Source organism: Passer domesticus, chromosome 2 (assembly GCF_036417665.1).
Source record: "Passer domesticus isolate bPasDom1 chromosome 2, bPasDom1.hap1, whole genome shotgun sequence".
NCBI classification, from domain to species: domain Eukaryota; kingdom Metazoa; phylum Chordata; class Aves; order Passeriformes; family Passeridae; genus Passer; species Passer domesticus.
In genome coordinates, this window is record NC_087475.1 from 50,791,676 (window position 1) to 50,818,328 (window position 26,653).

The 26,653-nt window shown below is 39.5% G+C and overlaps 1 protein-coding gene across 5 annotated transcripts in view; it reads left to right on the plus strand.

The window, feature by feature from the left end:
* The window catches only part of TBC1D4 (TBC1 domain family member 4), a 99,867-nt gene that overhangs the window by 57,182 nt on the left and 16,032 nt on the right, over positions 1–26,653 (plus strand). For 3 of the 5 annotated variants that reach the window (XM_064408560.1, XM_064408563.1, XM_064408562.1), the window contains exons 2-13: positions 219–821; positions 2,143–2,232; positions 5,393–5,497; positions 7,794–7,926; positions 9,746–9,837; positions 10,608–10,718; positions 11,380–11,499; positions 15,023–15,097; positions 16,069–16,295; positions 18,179–18,328; positions 24,371–24,531; positions 25,435–25,644. In XM_064408560.1, the coding sequence (XP_064264630.1) occupies positions 219–821; positions 2,143–2,232; positions 5,393–5,497; positions 7,794–7,926; positions 9,746–9,837; positions 10,608–10,718; positions 11,380–11,499; positions 15,023–15,097; positions 16,069–16,295; positions 18,179–18,328; positions 24,371–24,531; positions 25,435–25,644 (2,077 nt within the window). Of the gene's footprint in view, positions 1–218; positions 822–2,142; positions 2,233–5,392; positions 5,498–7,793; positions 7,927–9,745; positions 9,838–10,607; positions 10,719–11,379; positions 11,500–15,022; positions 15,098–16,068; positions 16,296–18,178; positions 18,329–24,370; positions 24,532–25,434; positions 25,645–26,653 lie in introns of those variants that run through there. The other 2 variants (XM_064408561.1, XM_064408564.1) reach the window with 2 other exon arrangements.

Below are 26,653 nucleotides of genomic sequence, written 5' to 3' on the forward strand. Positions count from 1 at the left end.
AAGAAAAAAATTAGAAATTATTTGCTCTGCTTCCACTACATAAATTGTCCGTACAGAATTTAGACTTTGCTGATTTTATATTCTTTGCCAAGAAGCTTGTGGCACTCTGCTGGGGAAATAGCTTGTGTAAACACTTACCTTAACAAATGCTTGATGCATCACTGTCTCTGCTGTCTCATTTGTGGTTACTAAAAAGGCCTTTCACACTGTCCCCTTAGGTTCCTGATGTCATCAGCAGCATAAGACAAGTCTCTAAAGCAGCACTGAAAGAAGATGCCAAACCAGCTAAGGATAGTGAAGATGCCTTCTACGACTCTCAAAAATTTGAGGTCTTGTACTGTGGGAAGGTGACAGTGGCTCACAAGAAAGCTCCCTCCACACTAATTGACGACTGCATAGAGAAATTCAGCCTTCACGAGCGCCAGCGCCTGAAACTGTTAAACGAGCAGCGCAATAATGAGTCGAGTTTGGACTTGCCCCTGTGTGAAGAAAATGTGCCAGCTTCTCCTCTGGACAGCCCTTTTGAGGAGCTGGACAGCCCCAACAGCACCTCAGGGCGGGCTGCAATGTTTACAATTGGCAGCCAGACCAACTTGACCAACCTGGCCAGCACTCGTGGCTTCTTTCCAGAGAGGATTTTGGAGGACTCTGGCTTTGACGAGCAGCAGGAGTTCCGCTCCCGGTGCAGCAGCGTCACTGCAGTGATGCAGAGAAGGGTTCACGACACAAACCTGAAAACACAGTCCCGCAGAAGACACGCAAGTGCTCCCAGCCACGTTCAGCCCTCTGATTCTGAGAAGAACAGGACAATGTTGTTCCAGGTGTGTTCTAGGACGAGCAGTTTCCTGTTATCTTCTTCCCCTCTGCATTTTGAGACAAGATTTGCAAGATAAATGATATGGATCCAGTATGGCTTCATTATTTATCATAAATACTTTCGTATCTGTTCAGAAATGGTTGGAACACAAGTAGCTGAACTTTCACCTCAACTCATGAGCTCAGGCAAATTTTAAGAAAAAGTAATTATTTATGGAGTAATCACTTAAAGGAGCAGAGTTTTTAGTGAAATAATTATTTTATATGCAGTTCTGGATTGTCTGTGTTGGTGGTATTTAGAACCTAGCTGAAAAACATGAATATTCTTTCAAAAAGAGGCTCAGTGAAAACTACCATGCAAAGAAAACCTCTCTTTTCTGCACTTAAAAAGAAAAAAACTTTACATGAAACTTACACAGCCTTGTGTTTGAGGCAGTCTCTTTTTGATAATTTATATTAATGACTCCTCCTTATCAGATGAGTATTCAAACATCTCTGCACTGAAGGCTTCTTCCTTCAGACTCCAGTGGTTATTTCTTCTCTTACCTGAAATGCATTTCACATCTTTGGAACTTGTTTTGGGAAAACAGAAGGACACATAAAGGAGGTGACCCATAAAAGGAAGAATCTTTGGACCTTAAAATAACAGTGGGCTAAATGCCTGGATTTTGTCTTTCCATTTGTTTTAAGGATCATTCTTGTTTTTATTCTCTTGGAGAAATGATATCTGAAGTAAGAATGCATTGCCCTTCAGAAAGCCACAGCTTACCACTAGGAATGAACGGGATTTAGCTGAAAAAATCTGAGGTCTGTAGAACAAATTCCATGGGCTTGAGGAGCAGTTTGGGAAAGCTGAAAGGTAGTTTGCTGCAGAAGCTACTCTTTCTCATTTGGAATTACTACAAACCAAAAAGTATCATCTTAGTTTCTCAGTTAATCTATGGTATAATTTAAAAACCAGGAATCCCTCTTTTTTTAAGCTTTTAATTCAGCCACATAGTTTCCTAAAGGTTTTAGTATTGTCTGTCACACATATGATCTTTGGACTAAAATAATTCGAAGAAAAAAGGTGGAAGAGGGGAAGAAAAACTGTGGTTTTTCCAAGTAAGTTTTGTTATTCAGCTGAGTGTATTGTTCTCGCTGAAATATTCTTACTCAACATGGGCAGAATTACAGCACCCTGGCACCCTTGTTCCTGCTGAGTAAGCTGTTGTGCCAAAAGGTACTCTATGTGAGCTAGAAAAGGCAAGATTCTGACATTTTTGTTGCTGTAAATGCTATACCCCCAAGATGGTCATAAATTAGATTTATTTTTCTCTTCCTTAGGTTGGAAGGTTTGAAGTTAACCTCATCAGCCCAGATACCAAATCTGTGGTGTTTGAAAAGAATTTTAAAGATATCTCCTCATGTTCTCAGGTAAGCATTAATAAGAAGCAATATGTAGATCATCAGGAGAAAAAGAAGATTTTATTTGTTCTTCAGCTGTGTTGCCTTGCTGGTCTATAGGCAAGAGAAAAAAAGAAATGTAGAATTATTTTTCCAGAAAAGTCCAGAAAATATGAGTGCAAAATAACCAGTCTGAGCTGTGTAATAGCAGCAACTTCAATCACTCATCAGCAAACAAAGTATAAACTATTTCTGATTTGGGAGAGTATTAAGTATGTTTTTGGAAGCAGGATGCTCTGAGTGTACTGTTTGTTTCTGAGCAGACAAGTTCCTGAAAACCTTCAGAGTGAAAGGAGGAGGGAATCAAATCAACCCTTCAGAATAATAGCAGTTCACATGCATCATTTCTTCTGGAGAATATGATGATAGGTGTACCTCGCTATGTTCAGTAATAAATAATTATTTCTTGTAAAGTTAAATGTCAAGGCCAAGATGTTCACCTTTCCATCTTGCTCTTGTTCAGCACTAGTGACACTTTTTGGTTTGAGGTCTTACTTTATTATCTCTTCTACATCATCACACCATCACAACATTTAAGCATGATTATTCTAGTTTAAAGTATGCTTTTGTCATTCTCTAAACCTGTATTTCACCTCCAAGTGCATTCATTTTAATGCTAATAACCAGTCTGCTCTTGCATGAGTGGGCTACCAATGCTTAGACAAATTAAGAACTAGGCAGTACTTGTAAATGAAGTGGAGTCTTGAGCTACCAACTAAAGGTCCAGGTCCTTAAATTGGCTCTACATTTTAAATACAATTTGTATTGCTTTTAGTAGAAGAAAAAAGCTGCTGCAAATACAGAACAAGACAGTATAATCAAACAATGTAGTAATAGCTTTATAATAGATACAGATCAAAATGATTCTTAAAGCAGAGGTATGGAAAGCAGAATTTGCAGATGACTTGGGTCTTCTCCTGCTTTTTTGAGTGTACTGAAGTGACACTTCAACCTGGGCTCCTAGGTTGTGTATACATACTTATAGTTGTCAAACAACACAGTCCTAACTAGAGACAACCTTTTATCTCCTGACTTTAAAGTATGGTGACCAATAAGGCCATGGAAAACCTTCAAGGCCCAGCTTTCCTTCAGGAAAATAACTTTGTACAGTAAACAGTGTCAGCTAATTGTGTATGTTGGACTTTGGAGGTGTTTTTCACTCCACCTCTTCACTTTATTTGGAGAAAAGCTTCTGTTACTTTGCATTCAAGAATAACTCAAAGAGGCAGTTGCAATACTTTGAGGTTTTTGTTTGTTTTTTTCTGCGTTTTGGTTTTTTTTTTTAATGTGAAACAGTTACTTTAGAGAAGTCAAGGGGGTTCTGAGTTCAATAGAAATAAAATACTAATTTGTTCAAGACTAAGCATTGGTTGCATAAACCTCACCAGTACTTCCTTTAAGAACTTGGTGCTAGCCCCAGGGCTCCTCTGTTACGGATTTATAGGACAGTGATTTATTATGTATTGTGGGACTGTGGCTTAGGAATATTTGTCCTTCCAAATTTTACAAACAATGAAAAGGAGATGTTATTGCCAGTTTCCATTATGGATTCACTTAGTCTGGTCTAATAAAGGTATTTTTTATCCTATCGCTTAAGCATGGTTGAGCTGCTGCGTTCATGTAATTATCCACACTCCATATGATTGTCAAGCAGCAGACATGATTCATGATAAACCTCTGTGTGTGCAATCTAAACTCAGATATCAGATAGCTTTAGAAGTTTTCTTGTTGAAACCTTCCCCTTGAGGGAACCCAGAACAACAGAAAACTTGGCTCTTTTGTCATGACCTCTTAAATCCACCATCTTAAGGAAATGTGATGGAAGTACTGTTGATTTAGGAACATACTGTCCTATTTGGGCTTCAGTAGGGCAAGTGTCACATCTGCCTCCCCCCTCAAATGTTCTCCTGTGGAGACTAAGAAGTCAGGACAGCAGTAGACTTGTTCAGGCACTGTCAGTAGGGAGGGAACTGGCATCTCACCAAACCACCTTTAATAATTATGTTTTCTTGCAAAACAGAGCTCAACACTTCACTGTTCTGAAGATTAACATGTGTATACAACTGACCTTTTTTTATTTTATGCTTTTGAAGACTTCATCTGTCACGAGAAAATTAAGTCAAGATTAGTTGGACTATGGTTCAGCTAATGCCATTTGTGTCATCTTAGCAGCCCGCTGCACCTTTTAAGTTTTAAGTGGCACAAAAGTGACTTTTGGAATTTTGTTTTTAAAAACAGTGTGTGGTGACAATATGTTCATGCTGTCACGTACTGGATTTCCAATTTTGTCTAGAGTGTTTTCTGTAGTGACAGGCAAGTTGCTTTGCCTCCTCCTCTCTTTTATGATACAGGTGTTTTCTTTGGAGATGGATCCAAGCCGCCATGTTCTGATTTTTGTTGTATTTGAACTTGAGGGATTAGGCTTTCATTTGGAGAAAATCTACCATTACCATACTCAGATGATAAAAACATTGGCAAGAGCTTTAACAATAGTGAGTCATGTTCCATGAATTGAGACTGGGAATATAGTGCTTCTTAGGAAGCAGCTGTCTTTGATCTTCTCAGTGCTGTTTTTAGCAAGGCAGCATTCCCTGTCAAGCTGTTGTACTAAGATCTTGGAAAAAAGTGTCAGTAGTAATGTGTAGTAAGTCTTGAAACATCTGGTATGTAACTCAGTCTCAAATAATGTATTTCAGAATTTAGTTGGAATTCTGTAGGTTGTTACTCATTCCTTTTTTTTTTCCTTTTTTCTTTTTTTTTTTTTTGTGTGTGGTCCTAACACAGGAAAGCAAGATTCTGCTGCTACCCTTATACTTCTCCAGTCTTGTGTTTTAGCATGGCTTATAAAATCAAATTTTCACAGTGGAGGCAATTCGAAATACAACCCAGCAGTCTTAAGTTTGCTTTGCTTCCCTGAAAATTCAAATTCTGGTCCAGATTTATTGCTGTATAACATTGGTTTTGATTATATAAAGATCTTTACACAACTTAAATACAAAAAGCAGTTTAAAAATAATTCTACTACCTGTAAAATAGAACATTAGGAGTATGCATTTATAGTTATTCAAATTTTTGGAAACTATACCTGTTTATAAAATAGTCCACTAATGTTGTTTTTAAACTCTTTTAGGGTATAAAACACGTTGATCACTTTGGTTTTATTTGCCGAGAATCTGTGGAACCTGGGTTAAGTCAGTATATTTGCTATGTGTTCCAGTGTGCAAGTGAGTCTCTGGTGAGTATTTATTAATGATCCTAACCATTTCATCAGAGCATTTCCAAGGCATTTCCTGAACAACAGGAGTCTCTGTTATTCTGCTGTGTCAGCTGAGCCCCAATGCTCCCGTCTGCTCAGGTGCAAGACGTCAGCTGTGCACATGCAGATTTGCAGTGGGAAATGTGAACATTCTGTTCATACACAGCCATATCCTGCTGCTCTGCTGATGCAGGTATCAGTAACAAATAGATGAATCCGTATGGGTGTGTGACTGTGAGCATATTTGGGCTCTGTATTTGATTGTTACTCTTCCAGTTCTAACTGTTGAGAGACTTGGTTCCCCATTAAACATGTAAAGACATGTATTGAACCAGTAACAAAGCTGATGATAAAACCCAAACCTACCCTTCAGGGCAGGGTTTAAACTGCTGGCTGATCCTGCATGTGTCTTAAGTCTACATCTGGCTTTAGCTTTTTCCCTGTAGTCTGTTTTGTTCCTCAGGAGAAGAAAATAGCAGCATCTGATCACAGAAGAAGAAAACCATAGTATTCATGGATATGTGTAACTATAAAAAAAGTACATTGAACATTGTATAAAGTATGTATCAATAAACTGAAGTTCCAGATATCACAGATTTTACTGATAACAGGTAGCTCAATAGTGTGAAATGCATACAGGAGATAATTTTGACTACTCCATTTTTATTTGAAGATTGTGACGCTTTAAAAGAAGTTGTTTCCTGTTCTGAAACGTGTTTGTTTGATGATGCTGTAACAGCTGCTAACTCTTTCTGAGATAAACTTAAAAAATCACTTTTCTGTTTAGCTGAAAATGTAATTTGTTAATCCATTGAGTAGCTTGAGAGTGAACAGATTTGCATCAATAAAACTTCAAACAGCGAACAGCTCTAGATGTACCATGGCAGCTGAAGCTGCATTTTTGTCAAAATAGGAGCTTGCTATGAGATCAGCTTTATCATTGTAATAACAGAAAACGTGACATCTGACCTATTGATAAATCTGACCATACATAATTCAAAGGCTTAAGTGGTGTATAAACCCCCCATGTTTTTAAGAACCTCTTTGCTCATTCTTGTGTGTATGCCCACACTGCAATATGAAATAAACGTTCCTGAGCTACTTTCGGATGCAGTCACTCAGATGGACCCTGGTGGCAGGGCAGACCTTTCCAGGTTCTCCACGGCCAGGCAGCCTGTGTTGGGAGACTTGTGTATATTTGCTGTAAGCCTACTTACAGTTTGTGTTACAGTTCTTATGATTTTAGGATAGTCATAAATCCGTATGCTTAGCACTGTTCTGTGGATCTTGCATTGGAGAGGGACTGTAGCCAACTTAAAAAACTTAGCAGTCCATGCTGCAAGATGGACATTCACTGTTCAATATTCTGCTTTATTGCTAAGAAGGGAAATTATTGGTAATGCTTAAAACTGTGAGGTTTAAAGCAAACAAAACAAACCTACACATACTGGGACACAAACTAGTTCAAATTTCTATATTCGGGTTCCTTTTTTACTCTTTTTTTATTTTTCTCTCCCAAGTAACAGACCCTTAAAAAAGCACTGTATTCCCCTGAAATACATAGATGGGAGCTTCAAGTCCTTTGTCTGGGAGCATATTTGAATGAATGTGGAGAAATGCTGTGAGCTCAACCTTTGCTGGATACAAGCTGAGCTTTCCTAGTGCTGGTGTGTGGGAGCACAGCACGGCTGTGTTGGTGGGAGCAGCAGAGGGAGGAGCAGGGCTCACTGCAGGGCAGGCCAGCACTGCTTAAGGCTATGTAGTGATAGTGGTGAAGCTGGTAGGCAGTCTGGTTCCAGCAGAAAAGTGAGCTGCTGTGGGAGGCTCCTGTCTGGCAGTGGGCATGGGTCTGTGGGGGCTGCTGCTAAAATGGTTTAGTGGTGGGATGACAGAGGTTAAGAGGGAATATGTGCAGTTTACAGGAGAGACTTGAACCTAAAGAAATTAATGCTTTTTATTTAGACAGCATATATTCAAGCCAAAAATTCTCACTTGCAGCTTCTTAAAATAGTGGGTACTTTCCCAGTAAACTTGAGTAGCTGCAGTTAGACATCAAAATTACACTGTCTGGCAGAACTTAAAGATACTGATCATTTACAAAAAAGGCAGAAAGCTGTAAATTCAGCCTTGATCTCTTTAGAAAACAGCAAATGGATTTGTATGGTTTTGCCTTTTCCTTTAATTGTAAAGCACCTGGGATGTGATTTATAAATCTGATTTTGTATATATGGCACGTATTTTTGTTTATATACTCTTTTCCCTCCTTCCCATATAGGTTGATGAGGTAATGCTGACCCTGAAGCAAGCCTTCAGCACTGCTGCAGCCCTGCAAAATGCCAAGACACAGATCAAACTGTGTGAGGCCTGCCCTATGCATTCATTGCACAAACTTTGTGAAAGAATTGAAGGTAGCAGCTGAGTTTATCTTTTAATTGTGGTTTGCTGAGTTTTCTAGAGGAATAACTTAGCCAATATAAGAGCAGAGGGAAAAGTATCACGGTATGCAATTCTTGCATACTGTCAGTTTGCATTCTCTGTATGTAGATGGACAGTTAGCAGTAATGATACTGCACACAGAATATTCTGCTATAAATACATACTCTTTCATCATCGTACCCTTCTTAAGCAGAGCAGAAAAACCCACCAGTGGACCTTCCATTTGTTTGAGGTTTTTTTGTTTGTTTGTTTTTTGTTTGTTTGTTGGTTTTTTTTTTTTGTTTGGGTTTTTTGTTTCTTTTGTTTGTTCGTTTGGGTTTTTTTTGTTGCATGCTTTCAAAATGATTCATAAAAAGATATTCATGATCAAAAAGGATCTTTCTTTCCTGTGTGTTTCTTCTTTCCTGTATGTGGTTATTTTTTTCCTTCTTTGTATTTATTCCCTCACACACTGCAAGATCTACTTATATTATAGGAAAATAATTTATTAAGTTAGGAGATTAATACCTAATCAAGAAAATTAAGACAAGACCCTGCGTTCAAATATGAATAGACAAACTTTTGTGGTGTCTCTGGAAGTGATGTATGCCAGAACATATGCAAAAAGTCTTACAAGATAGAATTTTTTTTAAAAAGTTAGGATCCTGTTTTTATAGTCACTCTGCTATGTGTCCTTGCAAAGCATTGCATGTAAAAACAAAAAGCAAGCATGTTACAAAAAGCAAATAGTCTTGTATTTTCTGGTGTGGTTATGGTGGTGCTCGATATTTACAGTTCTCCCATTCATTGAAAGTCACTGCTGCCACTTGCTTCCCTCTGGCGGATGAAAAGCCAAGTGTAAAATCTTAGTGGGGTGAAATTTTGCTAGGCTGTGACTTACAGTTTCCATGTTTAACAAAAGGTATTCAGAAGTGGTAAGGCTAAGCTGGGAGAGTTTTCTGTAAATGATAAACTATAGAGGCTGCTGTATAAGGCAGTCTAAGTTTGAAAAGCACCCAGTATCAAAATAAAATCTCTTTTGGGGGAGCAACTAGAGTACTGTAGTGGTAGCTTCATAAACTTTCTATTTAGTGACTGAAGAACTTATTTTAGTGTCCCTTTTTTTTTAATCCATCTACTTTGAGTCTAGAAGTTTAGCAAAATCAAACCTAAAGCTGCATGATTTTGAAAAATATATTTTATTTGTTCTGACTGCAATTTTCTGTGAATGACATCTGCCTTAGATGGAAAAAAATCTTCATCTGGTTCAAGGGGTTTGTTTTCAATCACATTTTTTTCATTTCCTAGAATTACCTCTGTGACAAAATGTGCACTTGTTGAGTACCAGAAATTCTTTCCTTTATTCTTAATTTTTTTCCTAATTCATAATTTTTCAGTTAAAAGCATCTGAAAAATTCCAAGTATTTTATCTATTGTTTATCTCCCCTGTTATTACCTTGATCTGTTCCTTTCCTCCTCTTCTCCCATACCATTGTCAGGCTTCCAGCTGTCAGTGATCTCTTGGCATTAGGACAGAAATCATTGGTGGGGTAGAGAGCACAACATTTCACACAGGAGCCAGGCACGTAGCTGCTGCTGGTTATATTTTTGCTGCTAAAGAAAGGAGACAAAGCCATTGTGAGGTTTAGCAAAACCTCACTTATTTTGTATCATGTATATGTTGGATATACAACTGTCATACATTTAACTTGTATAAACTCAAGGGCAGGTTTATATCTTCTACTGTCATGTTGCTCAAAAAGTGTTTTGAGAGTTCATTTTAGAATCTTTGATGGTCCATTCTTCTCCTAGGACTCTATCCACCAAGAGCCAAACTTGTAATTCAGAGACATCTGTCATCGCTAACTGACAACGAGCAAGCAGACATTTTTGAACGTGTTCAGGTAGTATCTTAGAAACTATTCTTCCTAATTTGAAAAAGACCACAATAAAATGGACTAGATATTTTTGATTTTGATTTGTTTGGTTTGTTGTGCAGTTGATCTAGAATTTATTATTTTTCCGCCAAAAATCATATGAAATTACATGCTCCCATTTAAACTCGTGTGATACACCACTGTTTGAAAAGTTTTGTTTGCCAAATTTGCTGAGATACTCTGTGTTCTTATATAGACTTTATTTTTTGTTCTGAGCTTAGTTTTTCACCTGTAAACAAGTTTCCCTGCTTGAAAGTGATGTGGGAGTAGGCTGAGAGCAGGAGGGACATGCAGCTATCAGGAACATGTCCGGCATTTTCAGAATTTGTCTTTTTTGACTTATTTTGGCACAACATTCTGGTGTAAGCTGATGTACTCTAGTGGATGAAGTATACAATGATTTGGGCTTCCAAAGGCTGTGCTCCTCTCTGGGTTCCTGAAGAATAGAGTGGCTTGGTTTCCTTATGCCACTTAGAGAGCTGTATAGTAACAGGCTTAGAAAACAAAATGTAAGGGCATAAGGCTCCCTTCTCTCTACAGCCTGCAACATTTCAGTTTTTGCTCTATCTTGCCCAGGAGTGTGAAGGCACACAGACAGAATTGCAATTTGGCATAATAATAGTGCACTCTGGTGTTTGGTGTATCAGTGTATTAATTTCAAGGGATACTTACATAGGAAGAAAAAATAGCAAATCATGACTTGAAAGACAAACTCCTTTCTTTGCTGTTACTGACAGAAAATGAAGCCTGAAAGTGACCAGGAAGAAAATGAACTTGTGATCTTACATCTCCGTCAGCTCTGTGAGACCAAGCAGAAAACGCACATCCACATTGGTGAAGCACCGTCGGTAAAGCTTGGTTTTGTTTTATTCCTCTCCTCCTTCCCAGCCTATTAAAATGCTGTCTTAATTACTTGTAGGACCACTGCTAGATTTCTTCAGCAGTACCTGAAGCTGGGTACTGTAATTAAGAAAGGACTGTACAGGAAAAAAAAAATCTGGTTTAATTTATAGTGGCTTTCCTGGGTTTTATAGTTGAGGGGACACGACAGGAAGAAAGACACCCAATTAATTGTATGTCTGAATTTCCTTATGGTGTGAGGATAACTCTTTGTTTTCTTTCCCCTTTGATCTGCACTTCCAAGCAATAATATCTAGGAAGAGTAGGAATGAAGAGGGCACTGGTTTTAGTTTAAACTATGAACTTATCTTGCAAAGGAAATGGGCAACAGTATTGTTAAACTGATATGCTTTTACAATATAGTCTTTCAGATGGAATGTGCCTTTAACTGTGGGTTTGTTTGTTTGTTTGTTTGGGAGACTGTTTTGTTTTTTTGTTCGGGGTTTTTCTTTTTGGAAGGAAGGTAGTGTGTTTGTGGTGTTTTTTTAATAAGGCCAAGGGTATTTTGTTTCTTATGTAACCTGGTTCAGCTCTAGTCTTTGGAAATAGTCTTCACAATTAAAAAAAATAGTTGCCAAAGCTGAATGGTGTCCTTGCTCATTTCAACAGGTCATTTCTAACAGTGCAATTCCAGAAAGCACCACCAGTGGTGGCCGGTTTAAACTTGACATTCTGAAAAACAAGGCAAAGAAATCCTTCACTAGTTCTCTGGAAAATATCTTCTCAAGGGTAAGTTTAACAACTCATTATCATCAGCTGTCCCAGATGCCCTTGACAGTAAAGACCTATCAGATTTTTCTTTGTTTTGTCCTCAATATGATAAATGCTTAATGAAGCAATATCCCTGTTGTGAAATCTGAGAGTTATAGCTGGGTTTATTGTGACTTGACTGTACTAGAAAGTTTGCTGTGAGGCCACACATATTGAGGGGGAAAAGGACAAATTTCTGAATAATGAACGTTCGTTGTAGGTGGCAAGTGAGCTAGCTGAGTATTGTTGCATGTGTTGCTTCAGAATAGGATTCAGTCAGGGTGGTTGCCTGATCCCATAAAGAGACGTGTTATTGGTTTTGCAAAGTGTGAATAAATGTGAGTGCATTTGGGAAATCTCTCTATTCTGAGAAATAATACCTTCCACCTCATAGCTAAAATTGCTCATGTTAGGCACTAAGAATCTTTAGAAGCTAGTGACAAAGTTCCTTTTGCAGGGAAAAAAAAAAGCAATAGTCTTAAAACGTGAGTTGGTATTAATTTTAATGTTCCTAGCTGGATATGACATGAATTTACAGATAATCACTGAGACTCTCTTACATGAAGTTTTCTTTTGGTAAAGACTAAGAGAATGGCAAATTTTGCTTAGTGTCCTCTGCTCAGAAGGGTGAGTCAGAGAAGAGGCATATAGAGAAGTACCTGAAGAAGGCTGTTTGCCTGTGTGTCATTACAGAGGAAATGTGATGAGCTGAGTACAGGGTAATTTGGACCAGTGACATTAAGTTCCTTCTACTATTAACTTCAAAATCACTAAATTACACTTGTCCTGCAGTTTACATGGACATGTCATAAAGTAACCTACAAATGTAGGATGCCATGGTTGTTCCCTGTGAAGGAAACAGAATACTCTTAGCCAGAGAGAATCATTAGAACTTACAGGTAGGTGTCAATGTGATCTAGGACTGAAACTAGCATTAAACTCCCCTGATCAAATTTGACCTCTCTTGAGTAGCAGATTTTACAAACTAGGAACTTGGTCTGAATATGGAGAGAGAGAAAGAGAGCAAAGGGTGATGTACGTAAAAGAGAGCAAAAGGGTGATGGCAGTCAGAAAATTTGGGTAATTCCAACAGTTTGGAATATCATCAAATGGTGTTAGCTACAGTTGTGCCTTTGATGCATCTGGTTTCTTTTCCACATCTAAGGAACATGTGACTGGCAAGTGATCTAACACTAGTGGTGGGTCACTAACCCTGTGGTTACTGTGAAAGAAGTCATCACTGAAATAAAGCTTTTACAGCCATGCTGGCACTCCAGTCATGTCAAGGAAAAGTCATTTGGATGAAATACACTGCTTAAATTGAAAAAACTCTGAAGGCAAATTTCTTATAAATAGATCTTAGGGGATTTTTGGTATAGTATGTTTCTTCTCACCGGGGCACTGAGACATGCTGCATGTTATAATATAAGGCTCTACCACAGCCCATGATTGAATTCAAGAGAAAGGGACACCTGAATTTGAATTTGAGCCATTTCAAGTTTGCTGTTTATGAAGTGGAATTGTGATTGTGGGAAAGGTCATCTCATCTTTACCTTGACAGTACAACAGATCAGGAACAGCAGTATGTTGCAGTGAGTCATGATACACATAGGGGTTCATCCTTGCAGATCCACCTAAAGGGTACACAATACAAGACCAAGAAAAATTACTTGGAGTGCAGCTCAATCACTAACTATTTGTTTAAAGCAGGTACATACAAGTGTCTCTGTACAGGTGTGCTGTGTGTTGTGTGCATGCATGTGATACACAATGACTGTTTCAGTAGTTCTTATTCTTCCTCAGGCTATTACAACAAGTCTCACAGATCATGGTTAATTCTTAAAGGTATTTAACCACTAAATACTTACTGGTGTAGTGGGTTTTCCTCTCCTGAAGCCAGGTGCAGATGGTATTGATGCAACAGAGCTAGTTGTGCATAAGTTGCAATCTTTGTTTAAAAGTGCATTTAGTAACAGAGAGACCAAAAAAAAAATTAATTTTTTTAAGTGGCATTCAGTGGCATTTTTAAAGTGGCATTTTTTTAAAGTGGCATTCAGCATATTTTTATAGATAAAAATTTTAAAATAAAAGTTAGAAGTCAGTGCAACTTGGGGAGAGTCTTAGATAGTTAGAAAGAAAGATGTAGTAACTAGTATCTAGGAACCCTTTAAGTGGTTGGCTTCTTAGCTGGGTAAATAGCATCGAGTGACATTTTAAGCCACTCACTACTTGCCTTGGGAAACATGTTGGTTTCTGTGCCCTGGCTTTACACAGTCCCAGAGGAATGTCACTCCTTCACTTGTTTGTTTTGCTGGACTGATCTTGTTTTTGTGAGGCTTGAACCAAAAACAGGCTTCCTAATGAGGTACCTCAGAGAAATAAATATAACCTTTCTTTGACCTCTTGAATAGATTTCATCCACTCCATGCTGCACTGACCTCTTCTGTTGTTGTTTCTTAACCAAAAAGTCCTTCTTACAGTGCCAAAAGTGTGCATTTTCAAAGGTAGTGAGAAACTTCCAACTTATACTTTACTCTTGGTTTTTTTGGAGATTCAGTGAAGAGATGCTTCAGGCAGAGTATTTACTGGTAATGCAGTTAAGTGGGATAATGCACTTAAAGGGCATTCTAAGTCTTGAAAATAACTCCTACCAGGAAAAAGTAGGCTAAATAAATTCTGGTGATGTTCACAAAACTTCCCCTGGAGTTGCAAGCATACCAAAAGGAGCCCTGTCTATAGTTTTCCTAATACCTAGGCTATTTTTCTCCTGATAAAGTATTGAAAGCAACTTGCTTCAGCAGTCAGGAGTGTCCAACAGCAAACCTAATTAGGGAATTAACATTAGGAGTGAAAGCTGGTCAAAAAGTGTTCTGGATCTATTTCCTTTTCTTGTGAAACTAAAGGACTGTTAAAAATTCAGCAAAGATCCTCTAGCATTTCTCGCAAATTTCTGGCAAATTTGCATCAGGTTAATCTGCATTATACATGAAAAGTCTTGTCTGATGCTATTTGCCTGGATTTGCTGCCAAGAGAGCATTTCTCCCCAGTTTTAGTACTTTTACTCCTTTTGACTGGGTGGACTTAATTTGTCTGAAATGTTTAGATATTGATAAACTATATCTCATGAGACCATGGTGTGTCAGATGCATCCATCAGGAGCAGTGCATGCACAGTACTGAAGTCTGGAGTTTTTGAACTCAGCTGTTTAAGCCGACTTAGTGATTTTGTGTCAGAAGTGTCAGGAAACACTCACTTGCCTCAAACAATGGAGTGCAGGGTTAAAACTCCTGGGAGCAAAGCGGGAGAAGATGCAATTTGGCCAGCTAATGATGTCACTTTTTTGTAAAGTCCAGTGCTTGACCCATGATCTTTGGTCTAAAGGCAGACATGTCACATGGCCTGAACTGTCCTGTGTTCACCTGTGCAGGTGCTGCCATCTCTGCCTAACCTTCAGAAAATGAGGAAGAAGACCGGGTTAAATTTCTTGCCTTTTTTCTCGCAGGGAGCCAACAGAATGCGAGGCCGCCTGGGAAGCGTGGACAGCTTTGAGCGCTGCAGCAGCCTGGCTTCTGACAGAGTACGTAAGGAGCTTAGCGCCAACCGGCGCTCTCGCACACCGCTGTCACTGCAGCGTGATACGGCAGCCTGCTTTAATTTGAAGGAAGTAGAACAAAGCACATCAACTCACAAAACTCAAAGATGTTTCCACTGGGAGGCAGAGGGTGTAAGAAAGCTGGGGTTTATGTATACTCAAAGCTTTAATCTGATTGCCAGCCCTTTTTTCCTACACTTCCCTTGCTTTTACAAAAAGCAAGGAATTTCTGGTTTCTGCCTTGTTTTACTGAAGTAATTAAGTAAGGTCATGTCTCAACAAAAGGAAGTGCTCTGAAGGTGAAGAATCCTTTCTGTAAGTAATAGTTGCTTTAGGGAAGTAAGAATTTTTGACCTAAGCCCAGCTGTTGGGGATGCTGTATGGTAGCAAGAGGGCGGAACTCTGTTCACTTTCTTTTTATTTCCTGTTTTTAAAGTTCTACCTCGCATGAGGGTTGGTTGCTGGTTTTCCCAGGAGGTGAAGATTCTGTTATGGTTTTCCTGCTACAGTTACACATAAACTGGCTGTGTAATAACAGTCTCTCTTCCAGGATGTTGCTGTGACGGTACAGGAAGTATGCTCGCGATATGTCGAGGAAACTAGCTAAAAGCAGTTTCCCTAGCCTTTTCCATTCCTGTGTTTTCCTGAAAGAGAGAGATGTCTGATAGCTAGAATGCCAGTCCCTGTGAGAGGATGCCTAGAGCAATTAGCATGTTGTTTGTGTTGCGTACACAGTTGTATTCCTCCCCGCGCTTTCACTTTTTGGAAGTAGGACGCTGCTGGTTTGGAGTGAACTCTCAGAGGATGTCTGGTTTGGGTGATAATTAGCATACAATAGGCCATGACCCAGAAGGGGGAGAGGCTTTGGTGCCCCGGTGCTGGCTGCCTGTGGGTTAAGTGAGAGCTCTCATAGGGCACAGAGCCTCAGGCCTTACTCCGCCAGCACTTCCTTTCAGGACACTTCTCCGGGCGATTCCCCGCCAGCGACTCCTCCAGCGTCCCCCGTGTCCTCGGCCTGGCAGACCTTTCCCGAGGAAGGCTCGGACTCCCCTCAGTTCAGGAGGCGCGCGCACACCTTCAGCCACCCGCCCAGCAGTGCCAGACGCAGGATCACCTTCCAGAACGGGAGGTCCCAGAGCGCCCGCTCCCCGCTGCTGCGGCAGAACGGCGTGGAGGCGGCCAGGTGAGTCAGGGCACACCGTGCCACCTGCCCGCGGTCCCCTGCCCTCCTCGGGGAGGCTGCAGCAGCCCTGCTTCTCACAAAGTGCCTAAGGAGCTTAGTTCAGGTGGGTTTCTGCACTTCTCCAGGGTTGGTTCGTTTGTTTATTTCTTTATTTTCAGCCTGTCTTCTCTGCCTCTGAGTACTTCGGCACTTTGCAGTAACTTAATAGTCCCCGAATTAGTGCTTCAGGGGAGGCATCAATCCATCAAATTGATGATTCGGCCGGATGCCCACACCAATCTGTTTATTTATTTATTTGTGACCTCTGAGCTGAGCCTTTTTGGCAGTCTTGTTAGTCACTCCTTTTGGAAAAGAGGCTCTCAGTGCTTTAAGAGGCAGAGATGGCAGACTGAAACTTTTATGGCAGGATGAAAAAGGCACTAATAGCTTCAAATGTCTGTAGCCATGTTAGTCAAATCTCACAGAAAGTATGTCCAGCATTAAAACTGGTGAGGAGTCTTGCAAAAGGACATAAGGATTAAACACATCCACTGAACTCTGAGGCATGTGATTTCCCTATTTGCCTTTCTCCAGAGCTTCCTTCTGTAGCTTCTCTCTGTAACTTCTTTCTGCTTCCTTTTTGGAGACTCTCCAGCTATTAACATATGGAACACTGTTCCTTCAGGAGTTTCTTCACTCAGCAGAAGATGTCCCCACAGTTCATTGTGGGCCTCTTTGGTTGTGCCTTCTTTTACTCTTCTATGCTGGCTACCTGCAGTGACTACACAAACTTCAAACCCTTTACAAAACTCAGGTCCAGATGAGCTGAATTTTTTGCTGTTGGAGGATCACATTCTCCAACCTATTGTCTGTTTCAGTGCCTGGCTGTAATTCTGTTGTTTGTGAGCTCTTTTTAAAAATGGCTTTAAATAGTAATTTGTCACCTATTTGATGTCTACATTAAAATATCAGCGTGAATGCTGCACCAGCTAGTAGAGAAGGGAAACAAATTTTATTCTGTTTTAAGAGAATGGAAGGGAGTGAAGGGTATGAAAGCAGTCTTTGTTACACTGTGTTTCTAGAGAGATAAATAATGTGTTTTTACTGAGATAAACTTTTTTTTTCCCCACTGATCATGTTGTATGCAAACAGGAAACCCTGACAGTTGAAAGTGAAGGACTTGCTGACTGTATTACTTTGTAATAACTTGTAAGAAGTCACTGATTAAGGGGCATCAGCAGATTTTTAGTCAAAACAGTTTGTAGCAGTGTGGTTTCTAGGCTGGGATTTTTCATTCTTTCCTTTTGAGAATTAGTCATAAATATTAAGCAAAAGAAACTGAATTAATTTTTATGTCCCCTCCAATACTTGTCACTACTACTAAGTTATGTTTAACTGTGGAGTAGGACCGCCTTCCTTGATTTAATTACTTCACAAAAATTTATCCAGAAGGACTTCATTTTCATAATCTCTACTTCCTAATGTGTTGTTTACAAACACATTAGGAAGTAGAGATTATGTAAATGCAGTGAAAGAAAACTGAAGGGAAAGACACAATGTGGGTTTTATTATTGGAAGAACGTTTCTACAGATATTTTCTGAATGTTTAAGAGATTCTTCTTTTTTTGAATATGCTTTGGCAAAAAATAAAGCTAAAGAAATAAGGTGGTCTCCCTGTTCTGCCATGTCATTAAAAAGTTTTTCAATAGAAATCAGCTCTTACAGCAGAATCAATATCCCCAAGGAACCTGCCAGGGAATGCACGTGGTACATTTTATCTTCTGGGAAACAAAGTCAAAGTAAGCCCAGATGAGGTATTTGGCCAGTGTCTCTAATCTGGTGGTTTGTTGTTGTATCTGAATCCGTGCTGACCCATCTGCTGTGTTCTCTTGTTGCCTGCACAGTCCTGTGGTCGGGGTTCGGCGCGCTCTCAGTGAGAGTGAATCTGTGTCGCCTGGTCTCCCCTCCTCTCTCTCTGCCCCTTCTTTCCTGAAAACCTTTTACCAGGGCTCAGGAAGGTTGCTCCAGCACTCAGAAAGTGACCTCTCCAAGAGGTGAGAGCATTGTCTCCTGCCTAGTTCTCCAGTGCCACTAGCTTAACAGCAGGATTCCCAGTGGAATGCAGCACATGGCATCTCTCCCACTCTGCCTTGTGCTCCTGCATTTCTAACAGACTTCCGTGATGCACATGGGCAAACAGGCTTTTGGATCAAAAAGCCTGTTAAAGCTAGAGGCTTCTATGCTGACATCAAGTAGCTGTCACCTATTTCTGTTGCAGTGTTGCAAATCTGCTGCATTGGTTTGTCACATGAATTGCAATGGATTTTAGGAGTGTTATGCCAATTTAATGCTTTCTCTGCTGAATGCAAACCAGCATGTGTTGCCATGATCACTGGCATGTGAAAATAAGAAAAGAGCAATGTGAAAAGTGTACAGTACTAATGTGGGGTGCCTGTGCATGAGGAAGGGGAAACACTAAGTTTACTGGGTCAATACTAACTGTGAGATGTTTAGAGAGAGTTAACAAATAACTTCCAGCTGAAGAGGATTTGGGAAGAAGCAAAGGTATGAAAAGTGGCAAAAAACCCCCCAAACCCATCTCTTACAGACTACCTCTAATTTGGGTTCCAGTCCTGCTTTATTTTTGTGTTCCCTTTAGATGGCAGAGTTGATCCAAGCTGAACCAATGCCCAGCTCAGTTTGTGCAGGCAGTGGACAACATTAAACCCAGCCTTTTGGGTTTGGGGGATTAAAGATTGAGTATTGTATGAAAATTGTATCTTAATGCCAAACTGAAATTTCTGAGATACTGCATTTGGAATTGGTTATGCAGGCAGTTCAATGTGCTGTGTTTCATTATAGTGGAGTTTTGAACTCTTGGAGTGGGGAGATCTTCAAGGGGTAATTCCCAGAAGACTACCATGTTTCTACTTAGGTTTTACAGTTTACGTATTTCTGATACCATTTGATCTTTAATTTGTGTGGAGACTTTTGTGAAAATGGGATCTCACTAGCTCCAAGTCTTTCTGGGAGCAAGTGGGCTTGAACTGTCATGGTGAGGAAATGGCAATAGCAGAAGTGCACCGTTAGCATCTGGTTGGGTCTGTGAAGGGAATGCAGCAGATATGGTCAGAAAGAAGTACTGAGTGAATAATGCTGATGTGATAAGGGTCACTGAGGTAATCCATCACTTCAGCTGGCTAATGGAGAATTAAATATATTGTCCAACAACATATGGACAGGGGCCAAAACTTGCAAATGTGTGTTATGCCACCAGGTTTAGGAATGAGAGGAAGTTCTGATTTTTTACAGTGTGTCTTTTCTTGTGGGCTTCTTCTTTGGTTCACTATGTTCATTTTTCCTTTGGTTCTTTTTCTCAGAGAGGATGACCATCTCTTCCAGCAGGATCAGTGTGAGGTGTTCTTAGCATTCTCGTGTGAGGGAGTGCATGATAGGTTGGAATTTAGCACAGTGTGTCAGTGCTTTGCAATCTGCAGACTATAAACTGTTTGACTATTAGGAACCCTAATTAAAACTTCAGTGCATTTTCAGTGGTTACTTCAGTGGTTACTATACATTCATGAAGTGTCCTATTGCACAGGAGAAAAAAGTCTCTAGAGTCTCACTTCTTTATCATATAGCTTTGAGATTGCATGTGATGCAGCAGGCAGCTTTTCTTGGTGTTCTGGCTAACTTCAATGTGCAAGAGCAGAGACAGTTTCAGTTTGAATTCGTTTTAGAAAGATTATTGAATTGTAGCAGTCAGATGGGCTTATGCAAAGAGTATGTTATAGAATGGTGTGGGATTTTTTGTTGGTTTTTTTGGTTGTTTGTTTGCTTTCATTTGTTTTTTAGGGTTTTTTTTTATTGAATCACAGAATGGTTTGGGTTGGAAGGGACCATAAAGATCATTTAGTTACAGTCCCCTCATACAGTTCCTTTCTTTAAGAAATCAACAGTGTAGTGAATTTTGGCATCCACGTAATATTTATAGGTACCTTCAGAATTTACAGCATTGTGAATATATTTCTCTGGAGAGAAGGCTGGGATGCAAATGGGCTCCACATAATCTTGACTTTTTGCAAGTGTGTTGTGCAGCATTGAACAGGATTGCAGATAAGGATTAAAAAAATATGATCAACATAAAGGTAAACAAGGCTTTTTAATATAAACACAAAAGAAACATTTTAAAAAATGGAATAATCTTCAGTGTAGGTTTGACTAGCCCACAATTACTCTGTTCAATGTGTTTCTGTGCAAGGATAATTTAAGCTGAATTTGAACAGATGCCTTTTTTTTTAAAATAGCTTTGTGTCTCATGAAAGAAGTAAAATACTTGAGAGTATTCTTTAAATAAAATTGCAGAAAGTAATTATTCAGAATAAAAATATATGACAGGAGTGAGAACCAGTAGAGGGCTGTAAGCTGATAGAAACTGGTTTTTCTTCTTCCCAGGTGGGAGGAATGCTTCATGTAGTAGTCTTACGTATAGGTTTCTGCCAGCTTAAGTGCTGGGAAATTGAATTCTATACTTGATCTGGGGGATTTTGTACCATCTCAGCCTCCAAATTGTAAAGTAGGTTGCATTCATTCAGTCGCTACTTAGAGCAATCAAGAAGAGAAGTTGAAATGAAAACAAAATGGGAAAAATACAAGTCTTGGCATGAGCAACAACAGTATTTATTCACAAGTCATTTGGCTTTCATGGAATCAAGTGCAAAATAATTCAGGTAAGTATTATGTAAGGAATTCACAAGAAATGGGGGGCGGGTAACATTGTGGTTTTTAAATACCAGTCTTCGGGAGCATTTTGAAGAACAATTGTGGGAAGAGATTTACGTAATTAAAACCAAGCAATGAGAATATTTGTAATCTGATCAATTTTTTGAGATTTCTTCTTTCTTTCCTTTTCATTTTCTTCCCCTGAAGTAGCTGTCTCATCTTCATGCTATGCATTACCTGATAGAATAGTGACTGGGTGAAACTGAGTTGCAGTTACCTGAGATAAAACCTTACATGATCAGTACTCTGTACTCTCAAATACTTGGGGTATTGCATCAAATAGTTTAAGGGTGAAAGTAGAGACTGAAATATTTGAGGCATTATACTGAATTTACAGCTGTTCACTTTTTATTGTATACAAGCTGATAAATGTGTTTTGGTTTCTGTATTGGGTCAGAAGTGTAGGGTAAGTAGCCCTACAGAGAACCATTATTCTCCAAATTGACTTGTGAGGCATATGTCTTAAATACAGAATATTACATTGTTATCTTTTTCCAGTGATTTTTCCATTAGGTGACCTTGCAGCATGTTTCCCTTGTAGATGGGAAGATGTCCACCTAAGATGTCTGTGTAGGTGGTAGTGAAAACTCTGCTCTGCTTTTCGGTGGCAATGACTGAGCTCTATTTAAGGAGTTGTTTTTCCTGTTTTGGAGATGCATTGGCTTAGTCTCTCCACTCACATTAGTAAACCTCTTCATTTTGTGGGAGCTGATAGCTAATTTTTTTTCTTTACCCCCACCCTCTTTAGAGAAACTTTTTTTTGCACAGCCTTCTGAATCTTTTCATTTGGGTAGGAGACACTACCATTTTATTCTGACTTCTTCCTGCTTTTGCTCTGCAGGGTATTTTTTCACACCCTCAGATCTGATACTAAGCTAGGAGTTGTCTGTCTTGAAATGAGGAAACTCTTTTTGCTCCCTTTCTACCCTCCCTTTCTAAATCTTGGTGTTTTCCTGGGTTAATATGACAAGGTGTGTTTCTAAGCATTGAAAAAGTTTTGCTCTAATCACTTACTGGACAGCTGTTTGAAAGAGAAGGTGATTAATATTAGTTGCTTAAAGTGACAGGGGATTTTTGTGAAGGGAGGATTTAACAAGAGAAATACAGGTCTTCAGAGCAGTATGATTTGCATGCTTCATGAGGTAGTGTATGTGATTAGTTCATCCCAATGTAAACTCCATGACTCAAATGTTGTAAACAGGTTAGTTTCATACCCTGAAATAGACACCTTGTTATTCTGACTGTTCTGTGAATTTTGCTGCTGTAAATGGAACACTATTCCTGAACTGTCTAGAAGCACAGTAGCAGAACCTAGATTTTTGTACATAGCAGTAGAAAAGAGCTTTTTGTTCCTTGTTACGTAGCATCTGTTTAGTAAGCCCTGGAATGACTCAGTTTTTGTGTTATAACATGTGATGATATGTAGGACTTGAAATAGTAAGAAGTAGCTCTGTTACAGTTATTTGTAGAAACATAAGTTAGAGTTATATATATCCAAACTCAGTATACTATTTCCAAGAGCTGTTGGACTGAAATACCTTTGAAAAACAGCACTTACAGGTTCAGAATGAGTGTTACAGTCTAAGTAGTCTGTGTTTGGCTACCACGAGCAGTGGTAACCCATCATCAGAGACACAGAGTTAGACAAAGAAGGTTGTCACAGTTGCTGTTAAGGTTAGTGCAACACAGGGGTCTGCTGGGACCACCTACCAACAGTGAGATGCTACAGGGAGCTGGGGTGCTGTGGAAGCTAAACCAGGAGTGGAGGACAGTTCAGACTATGTGTCATTCAGGGCTCCCAGCTGGGAGAGCTGTTCTTAGAGGAGAGTAGGGGTTGGTGCCTTGTGCTGGATAGGTGAGTTTGAAGTCATAGTTATTTCTCTGCCAGGGTACAGAAGAAGGGTCTGATACCTTGGTATGATAGTGAGTCTGGTTGGTCATTCAATTTTACAAATATCAGGGAGCTGTTGCAGATCATTAGCCTAGTGACAGCTTTGGTGACCAAAAAGGCCAGGCCTAGCTTGGTGAATTCAGCACATTCATTGAGCACAGAGTTTTAGTTATGAAGTACTGGTCAAGATAGTGTAGCTGGTAAAGTGGTGTAACTGAAACTTCGTAGTCCTCCCTTGCAGATCTCTCCTGTGCAAGCCAGATGAGGAGGGATGGACTCCAGTTGCAAACTGCCATCACCTGCAACTGCCTTCCCAATAAAAACGTAGTGAATGTGCTGGGCTTTCTTTTCATCAAACTTTTTAGGATCCTTGCACTATAGCATTGAAATTTGTTACAGAATGAAGGTTTAAGTGTAGCTACTGTTTTGACATAGCAGTTTTCCCTGTGATGAAGGTGAAGCTGTAGAAACAGCTCCCTCTGTTTGATGCTCTCTTCCTAAAAGCTTGGAATTGTGCCTTGTACTGTTGACATGGAAGGAATGGTGGCAGATAATCAACGTGCCCATTGCTATACAATATCTGTGCACATAATTTGCTACCACAAATGCAAAATTCTAAAATATTTCTGAAACTGGATCAAGTACTTATAAAAGCTAAATGTCTTTTCCTCTGGCAGTAGTCAGTAGAAAGGTGTATTTGGTTTGTTCTCCCTGTAAAGCTTTCCTGTATCCTCTCCTTGTTTCTTCCTGCAGCATAAGATACTATTAAAATTAATGTGTAATTATATTTCTGCATGGCAGCTGGGGAGAAGATCTGCCCTCTGTTTGCAGGGTCTCTGTTCCTGATGAAACATGAGGACATGTGTCCCTATTTATCCAAGTGAAGCATCCACTTCTTGAAGCTTAGGAAAGAGACTATATGAGAAGGCAGAACATTGTCTCCAATGAAATATTCATCTGTGAGCACAGCATGGCATTTAAAATGGCACTAAATGGAGTGTTGTGCTCCACTGGAGCACCATCTCTGCTTTTAGGGGTGTTACATCAGATCTCTCCCAGAAGACTGATGTATAGCAAAACAAAACCCATTGATGTCAAAAGTTAGAGGTGAAGTATTACCGTGTTTCTCTCTTAGCTTCTCAAAAAGTTAAGCTTGTATTCTGAGCTTCCAGCTGAGCTCTGTATGAATGCTATGAATGCTTCCTCGTGGTATATAGTGCAAACTTCACGGCACTGTGCTACAAGAAAACAATTGGGCACTTCAGCATTCAAGGTGAAGCTCACACACATGCTTTGCCTTCTTAAGCTTCCCACAAATGCTCCTGCAGGTTTGGTTATACATTAGACAGAGTTAATAAAGGGTTTTTTTCCCCTACAAGGAATACTGACTTTAAATACCCCATCTTCTTTTTCTTTCCTTCAGTGATGGGGAGGGAAAGAAAAGAACATCAACCTTCTGCAGCAGTGAATCTCTAAATGCTGCGGGGGCCACGCTCACACCTCGCCGCATCTCCTGGCGGCGGAGAATATTCCTGCAGGTAGCTTCACCTATGAATAAATCTCCTTCCAAGATGCAGCATCCAGGTCTGTGCGTGCTTTTAAAGAAAATAAACAAGCAGTTGTTACTTAATACTGTAGTGAACTGCAGCGTGTGCTAATGTGAAAGGGAGAAGGGAGTCAGTGTGGTACAATATTCATGCTAGAACCTTGCCAGAGATCAGTTGTGCTCATTTAGCTTTAGAGTATTTAGGTTTTTGTTGCTTTGAAGTCAGGATTTTGGCATCAAAATCAAATTAATTGCAATCTGCCATAGCTGCTGTGTCAAAGGTGATTAAGACAGGTCTCTTACTGATGAAGATAATATTTTTAACAGTTAGGAAATTTTTACTCTGATCTGTGTACATAATAGGAGTGTTTGGTAAGTTTTATATCTTGAACTTCACGTAGCACCTGTTAATTGTTAATAATTCTTACAACTTTGAGCCATTTAAGGTAGAAACTCCTGAAATAGCTGAAATCATGCTATTCATAAAGTCCCATTTGGCAGAACTCAAAACCATAGGCAAATGGAAAGCTCTATATTTAATGACCACAAAATGCTGTAGCACTCTCTGTAGTGCACGTTAGCAGATGGAAAAAGCAGCTTTAATGTAGAACTCGTAAATCATATCAGTAAACAAGCTCAACTGTAAAGGAGGCTTTATGGATAAATGTCTTGTGGTAACTGGAAGGAGCTGGAAGGGGAATGGTTTGAAATACTGGGTGACCCTTTCTCTAACTGTACTTAATTTAAATATAGCTTTATTAATGTAAACAAAACACTTAAAAAAATAATTCTCTACTGTTGCACCGCATTTTCTCTGGTTTTGGAATCAGCAAGTCACTGCTGAATGTGAAAGACAGCTATTTTTGTTCTGTTATGGCATAGATTTTCATGATATGTCAAACAATCTGAGTTTCCAGTAATAGCTTTCTGATTCTTTGCAGATGGTCATGATGGAAGTGAATTGTTACCCTTATCCCCTCTTGCTCCACCCCTGGAGGAAGACTCTCTTGTTCTAGTATTGCAAAATGAGGATGGTCCAGATAAAACTGGAGAGAGGAAAAACTCAGAAGAGCTACAAAGTCTATGGAGAAAAGCCATCCATCAACAAATTCTGTTACTTCGAATGGAAAAAGAAAACCAGAAGCTGGAAGGTTAGCTATTTAGAAAATACCCCTAAAAGCTGTTGCAGATTCTGCTGCCTGAAGATTAAAATGGTTCTGGCGTTGGGCAACTTAAACAGAAATGTGGTTCTGTAACTTTTTAGTTAACAGTACTAGAAAAAAACTGTGTTTTCTGAGTCCTGTCTCACAGTCTACCAGGTTCTCTGTCTACCTGACTTTAAATGAGTAATCTTAGTGATAGAAGAAAGTGATACATTTTCCTTTTTGGGTGCATGTTGCAAGGTTGCTCCATGTTAGACAAAGTCTGTGTTGTATCTGTCTGAGTCTAGGAGTTCTAATATGAAGTGGAGTGAGAAGAACAGGTGCTATGTGAACACTTAGGTATGGTAAACCTTACCCTTTCTATCTCGTTTCAGTCCTTTGCAGCTCATGGCCTTTCTCTCCAGGCTCTTTGTTCTTCATTAACCACATCACAGTGGTAATTTATTAATGCTTGAATCCAAATATGATTTTTGAGCAACTGGCTCTTGAGGTATGTCAGAAAGTTCTGGTTTTTGGAACATGAGCACTGTACCCTGAAAATTGAGTGCTGTAGGTGAGGGATCTAAAGTTGGCCATTCTGATTGTCAACTGCCTCAGCTTCTGGCTAGGACATTTTATTAAAGCTGGTCAAGACTCACACAAATAAAAGACAAGATGCAGTGTCTATCTTAGCATGTGTAATTCTTCAGTATAATAGACAGTATAATAGAGTATAAAGCTTTTGGTGCAAGTTGAAAATTCCAGGTGTCCTCTCTACAACTTCTGCCTTCATCTTCTCCTCGATGCTGTATAACCTGTATGGTAGTCTGATTCTTCACACTACCATACTACTTCAAACATAATAATCTCGTTAAGGTCAGTTAATTCTTTTTCCTTCTTTAGGCTAGCTTACTGGGAAGGCAGGGAGAGGAAAAAAAACCTATCAGGACAGAAGTCTTTCCGTGTCCCTGCAAGCGTACATCCTTGAATGTATTTCCTACACATGTAGTGTATTTCT